Here is a 15,953-nt window from a genome sequence, read left to right on the forward strand (position 1 = left end):
ATAACCCAGCTAACCCAACATCACCTGACATTTGAGACAGATATACAGCTAGTTTGAATTATTGAAACTACAAGGTTGATTTTTGACACTGAAAACACACACATCCAGTTGTGTTAAGCTAAATGCATCAAAGGGCAATAATGATGGAAATACCGTTTGGAAGCCTCAACATAGATATTATATACTAAAAATTGCAATATTTTAAAATACCAGCATGATTATGTGGACAGAATTCCTTCCAGTCAGTACTATGTTTTGCCTTTCTCCATATGCTACTACTCGTATTCAAAAATTTAATTTCTTAATACCAACTGTGCTGAATTAATAATCTCCAACATAGTAAATTTTCAGCTTTAAAGGGGATGTTTAACCTAGCATTACACAGTACCAACATTATTTTTAACTCAAGCTGTTGTTTTTTAGGTTTTTTTAATTCAAAACAATATGGTCTACACAAATGACACACACTTCCTGTAAGTCAAAAACTGCAAAGCAAACAGATGGAGACCCAGACTAAGAAAAGAATTAGAATATCAGAATAAAAAAGTTGCTCTTTGAATCCTAATTTGCATGTAGAGCCAGATCCCAATATTAGCATCACACTGTAAAACTCCTACATTCTTCCTGACTTTCTTCTGCCTTTCACATCACACTGAACCTTGCTGTTAGAAGACTTGCATTCTAGCTCCACCTGTTCCACAGATAATTATAACCATAGATTTTGGCCTTTTCTTTAAAATTCATTTCCACTGCTCCGTCATGAAGATGATGATCTTGTGTAGCTGGAGAAGAAATCCTGCAATCCTTGTGCTGGCATCTATGTCAGTGTATTCTCTTCAGGAGAGCAACCCAAATTAATGTTTAGGAAAAGAAGAATAGGCATTTAAAGGGAAGCAGAACAGCCCTGTATTTAAGAGTAGAGTCCTAAGTATTTGCAGCCCTCAAAGAATATCCCCTGGGGACATGAGTGTTCCTCCTCCCTACCCTCATGTTCTTCTTAGGGCAGAGAAGAGCATCAAATACTACACTGAGGAAAGTATGTGCTCAAGACAGCTGAAATGTAATTTCCCATGAAGAAAATGCAAGAGACAGAAAGCAAGTTCTGCAGCTCAAACCAGACAGCTTTAAACAGGGCTGACATTGCTAAAAATTCCCCTCCCTCTTTCTCAATCAATACTCTATATAGGAAAAGTTTTATAAAATTCTTCCCCCAGTATACCACAGCAGGAAGCAGATGATGGAAATCTCCTTAGATTTAAAGCAAAACCAGCACAGGGTTGTCCTTTCTTCTTCCATAAAACTATTTTTTTCTTCAAAGTACTTTTAATTAATGTGTAACAAAATCAAAACTACTTTTACAGTGGTACTCAAGGATTGTGATTTCTGTGCACTGAGAGCTGGCAGCTAGGGACACTCTAGATCTTGATTTAAATCATGCAATTAAAATGCAGGTTCAGTTTTCCAGGTACCAAAGGATTACAATCTACTTTCAGACAAACTCAGAAATCAAGAGATATATATTAACTTATATAATCACTGAGAGAAGAGAGAGCCAACAATAGTCCTTCAACATGTGGCTAATGCATATCCAGTTTAAAACCTCAACCCTACAAACATTTACATAAGAAATAGTTAATCATGCCAATGAAGTAAGCCACCAGTCAAAATTATGCACACACCTAAACCTCTGTAGACTCAGGGCTTAAAAATTTAAGACAATACCTTTGCTCAGAGAAGAAAAACTAGTTCTATTGGACTGTTATTCTTGAAGTTGTGTGTCAATCAACACCTCAAATACTTTTCACTGAACTTGGAATTATAGACCTAGTAAGTCACACAATTACACCTTGCTTTCAATGAAAAAAGGAAAAATTAAAAGAAATCACTGCACTCCAACTGAATGGAAGGAAAAAAAAAAAGACCCCTGATATAGAAGACACAAGGAAAATCCAGTATTTCAGTATGAGGTAGGTCACAGGAACTTGTTGCAGCATTGTTACAGATCACAACCTGAACTAGCACAAACAATGGCAGTAGGAGAGCTGTGGGCACACAGCCAGTGCAGAAGCACAGAGGGTGGAGCAAGGAATCACTGTCTTCTCTCTCAAATATTCTCCTAAAACTACCTTCAAAGCATGAATTTTTCTCTGTTCCCAGCAGGAGAGATCATCCATGAAGAGATTGAATATTTCTGTGAATAACACTGAGAAATGTCTAAATTACAGAGGTGTGAAATTAAAAATCTCAAAATCTCAAATTTAAGATACTTTAAAGACAAAATGGCAATGACTATATTTTATGTGTTAGAGGGAATCATACATCCCCCTCCACCAACCTGTCTGTGCTTGTTACATCGGAAATGATTTGAAGCTTACAGAGCAGTATTTCCAATTAACTGCTAAAGGCACCTGACATCTGCCTTGTACACAAAGCATGTGGGTTTGTTTGTTTGGTTATTTTTCTTTTGATAAAGACTGACCAAAGCAGAGAAATTCCTAGAAGCAGCAACATTTGGAAAAGGTAACTGTTATTGGTCTCACAGACCGGCTTGTTCAATAATGTTTACATATCAAGAATTACAAACTGAATTAAGAATTGCTATGGTGCAAACTATCCCACATCTTACTACTACTCAACCTTGCACTTTCATTTCAAGCATTTGGGACTGCTGGACACAAAATTCTGGTGTAAATGGAACATGATTTTTGACACATCATAATTACACCCCCCTCAACCCCTTGCAACAGTGCATGGAGAGAGAAATAAAAGTTTTGAAACACTCCTTCATTACTGCAAGTAGAAGGTACTTCATGGCAATTAACAAAAATATCTTCTCCAGTGTTTAAATGTTCAGTGTTTGCAAACTGTATTTTCATGGGCTTCTGCTACAAGTCTGGTTGAGATACAGGAGAAATTAATCACTGTGAGTGGGCACAAAGTTGTATCATCAACCAAATAATTATCCTTTATGCATTTACTCTGGGACTGCTGGCACCTCAAATGATTAACCAGGACTGGGAGGGCTGGGACAAGGACGTGTGTGTGGAGCCTCTGCAGAGAGCCTGGCTGACACAGAATCTGAATCAGCAAGAAAACTCCACCTGCTCTTCCACAAGAGAGAAATCAGCATCATTAAACACCAGCTAATCATCCTCAAGAGAGTGCAGTGTGTGTATCTACTCCTTTTGGGCAGGGAAATACCCAAAAATATCCAAACTTTACACCCAGCACTGTCCACCTTGACTCTGTGGCTAATTATTTCACCAGAGCACAAAAAGCAGACGAGAGCCTCCATGTTCCTCATGTTCCTGAAGAATCAGCTGGAATATTCTGGCTGTGTTGCTGTAAATTCGATTAGCACTCATCAAAGGCACCTACTGCAATAATTCCCTGAGAGAGCAGCTCACTGTTCTGGGGAAATATTTACTACAGGGCAGTGAAATACAATCATTTGCAAAAAGGCATGGCTGCAGCCACTGTGAATTACTCACCGGAGGGAAATCGAAGTCTATCTGGTTTGCTAAATTTAAGATGTAGTCGATTCGAAACTGGTTCTCTGGATTGGCTAGTTCCACTGGAGGTGCCAAATTGCCCATTGCTGTCACTATTGTCTGCAAAGAAACACAAGTAAAATATTGCAGAGAGTGTCTAAATAGCCACCTGCAACAGTTAAAAAACAATAGCTCATAAATTTACCTCTATAGCTTCTTTAATATTGTTTTTAATATCCTGAATTTTCATTTTCTTCTCCCTGTAATAAAAAAGACACATAATTAAATTTATAAGCCACAAAAGCAGAATACCTTTTTAAAACAGAACATGAACTTGAAAAATATTCTATTAAAGCTGTATTGCCTAAACTGCTTTCAGTCACTGAGGACTTCTGTAGATAGACTCATTTAAATATCTCCAAACTTTTCTACTTAAGCACTTAATCTATTTGTATCTATTTTAAGCAGTAGCCTTTATTTGCATCCAAAAATCAGTGTCTAATTATGCTTTAATAAAAACTTACTACAGCCTTAGACTGGGACTAAGACATTCTGCAGAATCAAACAGATTTTGATTCATTTGAATGCAAATTACTAGACATACGTGAAAGTTCTTTAGGAAAGTATACACTGGAAACAAACAGAAAGGAAAAAAGGGTCAGTTACTAGAAGTAGAAACAAATGAAAGGAGACCAAAGAACCTCAAAGCACAAAAAAAAAATTAAAGCACAAAAATGATGCCTTAGCAGAACAAACCAGAGCAGAGCACTCAATCTGACACAAGACATTCAAACAGTCTAGATGAGAAACATAACAGTGAAGGGTTAATCCAAGTATACAAAATTATCCTTGGCTAGAAGCAGAGGAGGAGACTAGAAAACCACTTGGAACGAGCACTACCACTTGGGATTAACTGCAGTCACATCAACGAGCCCAGCAGGCTGGAGCAGGACAGTGCAAACCATTGCCTCTGCTCCTTTGTACTGCATTTTGTGTCAAATCTGACAACAGTTCATTTCTATGCTAAACAGTGCAATCAAACAAAATGCATGATCAAATATTTGGTATAACCAGGAATTAGCACCCTGAAAGTACTACTAGCCTGTAAACTGTAACTTAATTGCAAAAGCATTGTGATAAAATTTTTCACATTATTAATTTCTTGCTGTAAACAGCATAAAATCAGTACTTTGAGGGAAACCAAGTTAGCCATGTAATTACTAAAAAAAGCCAGCTAAACTGTCTAAGTGACATTTTAATCTTCATTGAACTGCTTTTACAGGACTTTTTGATTATGGAATATTTATATCAACATTCCATTTTTTTTTCATTTTGAAAACTAACATTTTCCAGCACAGTGTCCCAGAGACTATGAAGTATCAACAGCATTTCCTTTTTTTATCCTTTTAAATATAGTAACTCACAGTTTCAGCTTACAGACCTCAGCTAGAAAACCTCATTTTATGGAGTTAATTCAGTAAGCACATTGCAAAAGCTTTTTATCACTTTTTCCTTTCTATAATTACTCACAGTCAAAAACCAAAATGAAACTGAAAGCACAGTCACCAATGAAGAATACAGAAGAGCAGCAGGAAAAAAAAAAAAAAAAAAAAGGGACTGCTTCAGTAACACACAGATACTGACATCCAGGAGTGGTGGGAATTTTGGCTATCAAATGAAAAATTAATACAACTTTTATAAGACAGTGTCAAGGACATCACCACCATGCCAGCCCCAGTTATTCTGCCTGTTAGCCAGAGGTGTGGAGGATGTGCCTGGGCATCCCCCAGCTGTGACTGCAATGCAAGTGCTGCTCTTGCAGAGGGGCAGCAAACACCAAACCCTCGTGTCCAGGATGAATTTGCTGCCTGGGGAACAGCTCTGAATCAGCAGCACAAGCCCAAAAAACAAACGTGGTTATCCCAAAACATCAGCTCTGCACTGAGCACAGGTCCTCAGAAGTTTGGGGCAGGGACAGGAAGGACAGTAAAGGCTTGAGGCAGAGAGAGAATGGATCAGATGAAAATCTGATGTTTTCCTAGACTTTACCTACCTACAGACCACCTTATTCCTGAAAATTACCAGGGTTTTTGCTACAGAGATTTGGCACTGCTGATGAGAACAAGGTAGTGAGCCAAGAAAGGACAAACACACCAAATTAAGGAAAATAAATCAGGGTTAGAGGGAAAAAACTAAGGGCTTTTCACCATCTTCCTTCCTAACATGAATGCTTTCTACTGGCCCAGGTCCTGCCAAACTCTCCATTCCACAACCAAGAGGCAGGGTGCAATATTCTGTTTTTCAGCAGTGCACATATGGTTGCAAAGCCAGCATTCACTTTCAGTTTTTAAAAATGTTTAATTATTAAAAAATGTAAATAATGGTATGAAAGCAGGAAGCATTTATCAATGACAATGTAAGCAATTTGTCTGGCTTTTATTCTGCTGCCAAATTTCAGCTGGATCTTGAACTTAATGAACATGTATGCAGATTTTGCCCTGTTTAGATCAAAAGGGCAACTGATATGATGAAAGCCAAGCAAGATACCAGTATTTTTAAGGAATTAGCATTCATTTTGTTTTGGTTTGGAGTATCACTAGAAAAAGAGAAGTTTAGGGAGTTTGCACTGTTGTTATTCTCTCTTCCCTGGAACACTTGCTATTAATTGTCTCAAAGCATCAATGAGGTGCACATTGACCTGACTCTTCCATGCCATACAATAAACCTCATTATTTAATTAAAGATTTCAGTCAAACTTCCACATTTACACCTCTTGGCTGATCCTCTCACTACAAAGTGATAATGAATACGGAGAAACGTTAACCTGCAGTAATTAACAAAGTGCTTGATAACCATCATCATCTTTACAACAAGGATACTCATAGTTCCTATTTCTGGTGTTGTTGCCATGGCCCTATAGCCTGCCCAGTAAACAAGGAATCCCATTACACAGCAGTGAATATATCACTGTGTTTTGTAATGTTTACTGGACATAAACTTTCCATGACAATGAGACACTTTATTCTTCTGGAACTCAGCATGTTCATCAATCACCCATCCAACAGCAGCTTACAAACAACTCTAACTTCTCATAAAAAAACCTCAAAAATCTCCAAAAGGTGTCATTCATTTTACTTAGGGGCTTATGAGGTGAAGCACACAAAAGCAACATCCCATTGCTCTGCCAAAGTGTCCTTATTTTTATAAACCCAGCCAGGTTGCACCTCAAATTTCCAGAAGTACTCCAACTTTTATTTGCCACAACCACAAAGACTGAATATTCAACTTAGAATCTTTTCTTTTTAATTTCTCATTCCCAGGTGCTGGCACAAAACCACAAAAGAAAAAAAAAAAAAAAAAAAAAGCTGGGCTGCTGAAATGTTTTCCTCTGGAACATCCTACGTAGTTTGGGAATGGCACCAATGCTCTCCTGGCCAAGGAATGACTGATGTCTCTGCAGGCCTGTTCTGTATCTTTAGATGTCATGGGTTAATAAGGTCATATTGTTAATCTTGTTTAAAACTTTTGCTTAGGCTGTGCAAGGTAGGCTAAACAAAGCATTAAACTCTATTAGTTGAGGATTAGAAGAAAAAAATCTCAAATCCTGCTGTTTTCAATATTTAAATGGGCCAAAGAAAAGCTGCACATAGCTTTCAGGAAAACTAATAAAGTCTATTTTAGGTGCTATAAAAAAAGATGACATTTTAATTCAAGTAACATTAAATCAGAATGACATCAAAGGTCAGAAAAATCAAATATTCCTTGAAAACCAAGCTAATCAGTATTTAGTAAAGAACTTCTCCACCTGTGGTTGAGCCGTACATTAAAAAGGAAACATTTTTACTCAGACTTTATCAAATCTTATGCAAAGAACACATTAACAAACAGATCATCAGAAAGCAAACTAATTTAATTTTAATGTTCATTTCTGGTTTACTTTACAGATAATACAAATGACCATTACTTGGAAAATATACTTCAAGTTAAAAAAAAACATTCCAGAGGATAAAGATTCAGTTCACCCTGAAACCTTCTACATCTCCCAGGTAGAAAAATAGTTTTTAAAAAGGGTGCCGAAACTAATTCTCACAACAAAACGTGTTAAAGAATTAGAGGGGGGACACAGATGGATGGACAGGGATGATGGGACACCTTTATGCCATTATTCTAATTCCTTCAATCAAAGAAGTTTTAATTTTTTGGTCAGTGCAGACACATTAGGAAACCTTGGAGAGTGCTGCAGCTCTGGAGAATATATAGAGTATTTTAATAGGGCATATTAAAATGTACTCAGAGAGTGTTAATACAGAGCCTTTGTCTCCTTTACAAGGCTGTAAACAGCCCAGCCTCTATCACCTTCGGGGACTGGTGTAATGCATAAATTATCTTTATTTCTGAAGCAGTCAAACTTCAGTGACTCTTGAACCTGCTGACATAAGAACTGCAGCAGGGCAAGGCTTCCCTTCCCCAGGCAAAGCTCTGCACTTAATGAGTCAATTTGCAAGTGGCAGAGCCAGAATGAAAATCTTACAGAGCAATTCATTTCCCTCTGACTTTTCATGGTAGAAAATGACATTGTTGTGTTTCACACAGGTGCATCTCCCTGCTTTTTCAGGCATTTCCAACAAATGTGAATGCCCAGGGAAGCAGCCACAGGCTGTCCCCTTCTGCTCACCTTCAGAAGCCAATCAATTACACACTGACAACCAATGAAAACTTAATAGATCAATTTTGTTTTAAAACACAACTCAATTCTTTGACAGGCAGTCATGCACTTTGCAAGCATGTGGGATTTAAACATGCCTATTCATCTAAATAAAGTGTCTTTAATGCAGTGAAACATGCTGATGGATTTAATAAATATTCCATAAAATCTGCATTAAAATTTATTTACTGAACCTTATGGAAACTAAGAGCACTACCTGCCAATCCACCTCAGAGAAACAGAGCTGTGCAGCCAAGATCTTCAGACACAAGACCACAAGCAAGGAAATTCAATTAAGGTTTTGCTACCAATCCACGCTGCAAAAAGTCGTGCAATACTTTACAATTCAACTAAAAGATAAATTTGTTTCGGCCTGGGTTATTTCTAACAGAACACGGCAATTACCTCAAAATATAACAGCTAGAACAGCAAAGATGGCAGAGGCCAAGTTAGAGGCACTTGAAAATGGGGGAAAACAGTTGCCTAGAGTATTCAGAGTGAAGCTGAAATAATTCATCTTAGACCTGTGACAAAGTACCAATTTTACAGACAAAACTACTAAAATGCAATAGCAAAACCCACTACGTGTCTTCTGCAAACTCAACACCATTTATATCACGCTGCTGAGATACCTGAGCAGTTCTGCCATCTTCAAAGAGATTTTTCTGTTTTGTACTGACAAACCTTTGCAGTGCCATGGGGCAGGAGCTGCAGCTGCACAGCAGTAACTGCACAGCTTGTAACAGGAAATAGGATTTACTTGGGTCCTCACTTGCAGTGGAGCTGAAAGAGATTTTCTAACCACGTTAATACTTTGTTCTTGGTCAGCACCTGCTAAAATGAAATGGTACCCAAGGCACAGGAAGCTGACACAATGCACCCTAAAAATCACTTTACAGTCAGTGTGTGCTGGTAACTGACCACACAGGGATTGAGCATCTCCCTGGAAGCATCAGACCCTTCCTGCAGAGCAGTTTCCCTCTCTACCACTGTGCTCTTCCTCCTACATCACCTTTCCCCTCCACTCCAAAACCTACTTCACTTAGAAAATTCTTTGTTTTACTTCTCCAAAATTCCAGGTATCAACACACTGTACCATTCAGCTACCAAAGCTCCGTGAGAATAAATAATATTAGAAAAAGAATAGCTATGAGGATAAACTATTTGCTTTCTCTGGAGGTGAGTAATACCTTTTGGAAAAAAGAAAAAACCAACCAGCTGAATAATTTTGTCATTATATACTTTGAATTAAAGAAACAGTTAAAAATTGATTATGTTGGACAGATCTAACTGTGACCTAAATTATTTGGGAGACCTTAGTTCAATCTTCCCCTGAAACATAATCACATGCTCACATAATATGGGATGCAATGTATGGAGTAGACAATACAAAAAGGGCTTCCACAAATTCCTTTCTAAAGACTGAAAAGCACTGTAAATTGCTTTACCACTGCTTGTTTTAATACATTGCAGTATTTTTCTCCATAAGTAACATGCACATCTTACTATGTAGCCATAAACACGTGAACATATGATAAGAAATACAGGCACAAAGACATATCTTCTGCTAATGGAATGACAGAACCGTTCTGCAAGTCAGAAGTCAAGAAACACAAATTACTGAAGTGTTGATTAAAAAAACCACATCACAGAAAGCAGAAATCGTGTTATTTTTGATCATTATTTACATTGCAGTGTTAGAGGCTGAGATGTGACTTGTTTCTTATCTTTGGGAATGGCACCACAATGAAATTATATCAAACTCTAAAAAAGGCATCCCTGAATATAAATGTAATAAACTCCATTTTTAGGTTTATTTTATCTCTGCTCCCTGTGATACCCAAAGTGCAAAGGTTAAAGGGTAACTATTCTGCCTCTATGGATATTCTGATGCAAAGACTGGCTGTGGGCAGACTTTGCTCCTGATGAAGTTCCAGGACTCTGGCACAGGCACGTGGCACCCTGGCCATACCACCTGCCCAGCTGGAGGTGGCACAGAGATGCTATTCTGGCTCTAAGCCACCTTGAGGCTCCCCTTCAGCTTTGCAAATTCCTACATAAAACCAGTTTAACTGGTTTACAGTCCCTTTATACCTGTTAGTGGCACAAAGAGACCATCACAGACACAATATTAAGAAGCATAATTCTGCTTATCCTGCTCCATTTACCTCAACTAATTAACTAGCAGTAGTTTAGGTTAGGGATGAAAACAGAATTGTTCACAAAGAGCTCTGTGATGTACGAGTTTGACAAAGGCCCTTCAGTTCCTGCTGTGCAATTAAACACCTCTGTAAATTGTAAACCCTGCCTGTAGCTCCCCAGGCATTCAGAGGGGAACACACTGGTGTCATTTTCTTGCTCTTAGTACAGGTAATTAAAGCATATTGCAATAAAAGGTGTCCTCAGAAGTTTAGCATTCTCTCTAAACACTTGATACAATAATTAACAAGGCTGGAGAGTCTTCAGAGGACACTGTGGTTCCTTTCTGGTCCAGAAGGACACCTCAGAACCAGCAGGAATGGGAGGACACAAGGCAAATTGCTGAATCATCTCGCCTTGATGAATTCACTACTTCGAGACAATCAAACTGCTGTCAGGAAGCAGAGACCTTTTTAATTATTTATTTAAGTATTGTGAATATGTCCATTGCCCATCACATTTTTTTTTTTAAACACTTCTGCCCAGCTGTGCAGCAGCACTGAAATACAGCACACACCACCTCTCAGGATGTCCCCTCTGCTGTTCCAGGCTGTGTCTGTACATCCACCACTCAGAGCAGAACCAGCCTCCTGGGTTCTCCATCTCTGCATGCCCAGAAAAAGTACTATTGTGGGAATATATAGTGCCCAGGCACTGCATACACGTGGATCAACAGCACCTGTGTTAAATCTGGGCCATTTGCTGTGCTGTTCATCACCCCATCCTTTGCTTTCACACACAGGCAGGTAACAGCAGCCTCCTGGGGGCTTCCTGTTCTCACCTTAATTCTCACTTTCAGAGCACTTCTGTCCAACCTTTGAAACATCAATTTGATGAGTGTCCTACGTGTGTCATTTGCTCGAAAACTGTTTTGCTAATGCCTGCATTCCAGTAACTTCTTCAGCCAGGACTGGGTAGGAAGCTTTTGAAGAGAAGGCAATCACATCCCAGAGCTCTTCAGGGGTTCATGCACAAGAATGAGAGGAATAGCTCCTATAATGGCTGATGACCTCAGTGCTACTTAAAGCTGAAAAAGTACACAGCTGGCTACATGCCAATATTAAATGGAAAGAAGCCCTAAAATAAAAATGGCTGGAACAGTGGATGCCAAATAAGAGTAAACACAGACCAGCCAAAGCAGGATGCAATGCAGTAGGGAAGACACTGATGAGACAGGTGGAAAATGGTTGGTCCTAAAGATCCCCTGATTTTTTTTTATTTTTAGTGGTTATTATCTCTGTTATCATCTGAAACACTTCTGGCATGTGATACTGTAGACAGATGATCTGGAAGGTGGTTGCCTCTAGCAGTGACAAAAGGCAAGGTTTTTTGTCTCACTCAAATAAAAAGCAATTATCTAACGTATTTCACCATTTTCCCCCTGGTACTCCTAAAAAATTCCATTAAATTCTCAATGACTCAAATCCTTAACGTTTTCTAAATGCTGTAGGATTTAGTACTGGTAGCTCATAAGTTCTGAATGGCAACTCAAACAGGACAGCAGTTAAGGCATGGGATGTAGACACAAAAAACCAGGGCGAACTATTTGGACAAGAAAAAAGGAACTGTTTTTTAAACTATGCAGCTGTCACTGAAAGTTAATATTTCAAAGAGATATTAACATTAAATGCTTTGCTCACCACACTTGCTTACAGCAGTGTTGGACTGCAGTCACTGAATCAAGTCTTTCCTTCATAGCTGTTAAATCCAGAATTTTTACCATGGACAAAGCCTGAACTATGGAAGATTTCCACAGTTATCTTCAAAGATAAAAAGCTGCCAGGTACATGCAACTTTGCTCATAAGCCTTAAATAATTACAGACTCAGCATTATCAGCACTGATCTCTGTTTTTGGGAAGATCAAGTTCACAGTCATATTTAAGAATGTGCTGTCACATCTAAATGGTGATTTCCATTGTACACTTCATTAAAATACAAATTTCAGTAGAAAGATAGTTTTCTGAGAAACATTATAGATGTTATGTTTCCATGTAAAGACTTAGCATAAAATTTCCTCTGAAACATCCAGAAAAAGATCTTGTGAAATTTGTCAAGGCCTGACAGATTTCAAGAACTGCAGTTGTGTATTTATACTTCCAGACTATGTATGAATTTACTATTGCTGTGCATATAAACTGCAATTTTAGGACACAGAGCAGTTAAATATTGGAATGACCAAATCTGAAAATGTGTCCCTTGAAGACCCAGGCCAGGCCATGGAGAGGCAGGTGTAACAGCACACAACAAAGCAAGGTGTTGACAACTTTGGCTCTAATCCATCAAAGCACTTAAGCACATGTTTAATTTTAAGCACATGAGTAATTCTATCAACTTTAATAGGGCTACTCATGGTTTAAGTACTGTGATGGATGGGGGCCAGAAGGCCCAGAACCTTTAAGAATGCTGCATGGCCTATGTACATGGAGAAAATACAACATTCTCCCACTGAACAATTAAGTCATAAATGCTTTGAGAGCAAAATTTACCGTAAGTTATGCTTAAATAAACTCAGAGATGGAAGTTCTTCCACAGCCTTTGAAGACAAAATATGATGAGGGTTCTCATGCACAAGAAGTCCAAAAATTGTTATTTTGCCATTCTTTTTCTCTGACAGCTCTGAGTCACCTCTGCCTATCACACTTTGCTTTGAAACAGGGAGATTTTTTAAGTAAACCAAAAATTTAGCTACTAGTAATGCTCTTAAAATAAGATGCTTCTGGTTGCAGTTTGCAAACATCAGTACTACACCTTCATTACCTCATAAATGCCCAATTGCAAGAGGCTTAACGGTGCAGTAACTCCTGTCTAACATTTATTTTCAATTTTCAAAGCTGTGCACATGCCTCCTCCATACAGATATAAGGTGCTGCAAATTTGTATCTTTAAGTAAAACCAGGATTTCTTTTAAGTATTTTATACAGCCAGTATTAAGGATGTGAAAAAAAAGCAAAACCCCAAACCTGCTCTGCAGATTTCTAGCTAGGACAGTCTCTCTCACAGTGGTGATTTATTCCATCTCTAAACCATTCACTAGAAAATTCTTGATCTTGTTTTATCTTAATATGGCTCCACACCATGTGACCAAGTCTCATAAAATAATTTACTAAGAAAGGGAAGAATGGAACAATTTGAGAAATCACTTACAGATTATGTTCTTCTTGGTTTTCTGTTTGTTTGAGGTTTTTTACTTGTTGGTAAACAAGCAGCAGAAAGAACACAAAACCAAATTTCTTCTCTGTGGACTGCGTACTCTAAAATATCTGCAGCAAGGGATTTATGTACCACTACTTATGAGATGGATTTTATAGCAAATGAAGTACACTACCAGGGAACTTAAAAAATCCATTAAACACAATTCAAAAGAAAGAAAAAGCTTTGAAACTATGTTACTGCACTTTTTACCAGAACTGTCAATTTATTAAAAGAGTGCATCTAGAAACAAATTCTGCAGGGCTACTACTGTTCAGAGAGTTAATAATAATTTTTAAAATTTCTAATTTAAAAAGCTTTGTAAGTAATCAAAACAGAGTGTTTTTGTATAATAAATGAGTGTATCCTTGACTTCTAGTATTTCTGCTTCACTTGTGCACACTTATCCCAGCAGTACTGTGTAAGCCACAATTTGGAATACTTGTTGAGAGGGGAAAGGAGGCAAAGGGATTGCATCTGCAAAAGGCAGTTCAGAGTAACTATGACAGAAGTAAACTTTTCTCCAAAAAAACCTTCAGGAGGTCAAAGCTGCATTTCAGCCAAAAGCAAACCAAAACAAAAAAAAATCCACCACAGACCCTGCTTGCAAAAAAAACCCATACATGGCTGTGCTTGTCTCGGAGTGAAATCCTCAGCATCACACACAACACTCAGCTAAAGCTGTCTTTATTTCACACTAATATGTCCAATGCTTTTGCCACATTGTGCCAACTTTAAAACAAGGAATGTGCTCTATCTTGAACATTTCAGGGTGTCCTCACAGCTTCTAGTAATCCACTGGTTAATCAGGGCTGTTACCCTACATTCAAACACCGACACATTTCAATTCTGTTCCAAACTGGAATCCAAAGCAGTTTCTTCTCCATGAAGGGCAGTTTTAAAATAGTTTTTCCAGAGTCCCACTCGCTGGTAATTGATCTTCCCTTACCTCTGGCACAAGTGTCAGTGAGCAGGTAATCCTCAACAGAGCAAAGCTACCAACTTCCACCAGAAATAAACCATTCAGCTCTGCTGCCCCTGCTGAGAGCTCACATGGAGCTTCACAGATCAATACTCAGCCTCATGTTTATAAAGGCTTGTTAATGCCACAGTCACACAACTGCTTAGTAACAGCTGTATAGTAAGAAGCAAGTATATTATGACACAAGACGCCGAGAATTAAAACAAGCAAAATTTGGTGTGAATTAGTGCCACTGAAAGAGCACTTGGATCAGAAAATCAGAACTCCTGCATACAGAGTCTCAAGTAACCTGACTGCACTGCTGATTTATTTTGCATCTACCATACCACTGATTTTACTACTAAATTTTTGCTGAGACAAGATTGTGCCAAATCTCAAGGTGGCACGAGACGGGGGCTGAATGCCCCCTATAGCTGGAGTGCTCAGACCAGCTACAACAAAGCAACACTGCACTGGGCACCAAACAAACTCACCACAGGGAATCCAGCAGGGAACATCTTGCACAAGTCTTAGCATTGTTCTAAAAAAAGATTTCAGCGGTAAAAAGCTTGTTGGTCTAAGGCAACACCTGCTTTTTCTTACGAAAGGTCTCCTCCTGTTCCCAGTGCCACCCTCTGAGACACCAAAGCTGCTCCAACACCTCCTGGAACACGGCTGGAAGGGAACACAAAACTCTCCCCTGTAGATTAGCACGTTCCAACCCTAAAGCTCTGAGGTACAGTAACATTGGCTTGGTTACAGCAAAGGTCATTCAGATCAAGTTAAGGCTGCCCTCAATGTAAAAGAAAATGGTTTTTATCTGTGAAGTGAATGACCAAAGTGTTCACATTTCCTACACAGCTCATGGGAAACTTTTGAGATTATTGTTCTAGACAAAGAAGTCAAGGCACAGGCTCCCCTGTAAGTTTTAAAATTTGTTTTCTAATATTTTCAAATCCTCTGTTGTTACAAACAACAGTTATGTCTCCTGAAACTGTAAAATTACAGGAGGAAGAGTTTTCCACTGCACCTTACTTGTCCAATTGCCAGTGTTTTTGGCCAGTTTTATGTTCTGAAAAAGTTTTCTCTGTTTTAGTCCTTCGAAGTAACAGGAATGAAAAATCACTTCAACAAATTATAATCTTAAGAAAGGCAGTCTCTAAGTACAGCCAAATTAAACTTTAAACTCAGCAAAGCTAAATGAAAATTGTAGCTGTTAACATACTGCTCAGTGAAGTTCCAGTGTTCAGACACACAGATACCCTGACACACTTAGGCAAGCAAAGTTACTCTCTTAACAGCCCAGAAGTAACACAGAAATTGTTTATAACCAACTTGCCATGCAAGAAATGAACCACGCTGAATTTCAAAGCCAACATTGGAAAAAGGAAGCATAAGGCAAAAGTA

The 15,953-nt window shown here is 38.5% G+C and overlaps 1 protein-coding gene across 2 annotated transcripts in view; it reads right to left on the reverse strand.

Annotated features, from left to right (window-relative positions):
- Positions 1-15,953, reverse strand: part of GNAS (GNAS complex locus) — a 128,517-nt gene that overhangs the window by 42,273 nt on the left and 70,291 nt on the right. For both annotated transcript variants that reach the window (XM_021553591.4, XM_021553592.4), the window contains exons 3-4: positions 3,697-3,751; positions 3,492-3,611 (exon numbers count right to left, since the gene is read on the reverse strand). In XM_021553591.4, the coding sequence (XP_021409266.1) occupies positions 3,492-3,611; positions 3,697-3,751 (175 nt within the window). The remainder of the gene's footprint in view (positions 1-3,491; positions 3,612-3,696; positions 3,752-15,953) is intronic.

Source organism: Lonchura striata, chromosome 20 (genome assembly GCF_050655825.1).
Source record: "Lonchura striata isolate lonStrDom1 chromosome 20, ASM5065582v1, whole genome shotgun sequence".
Lineage (NCBI taxonomy): Eukaryota > Metazoa > Chordata > Aves > Passeriformes > Estrildidae > Lonchura > Lonchura striata.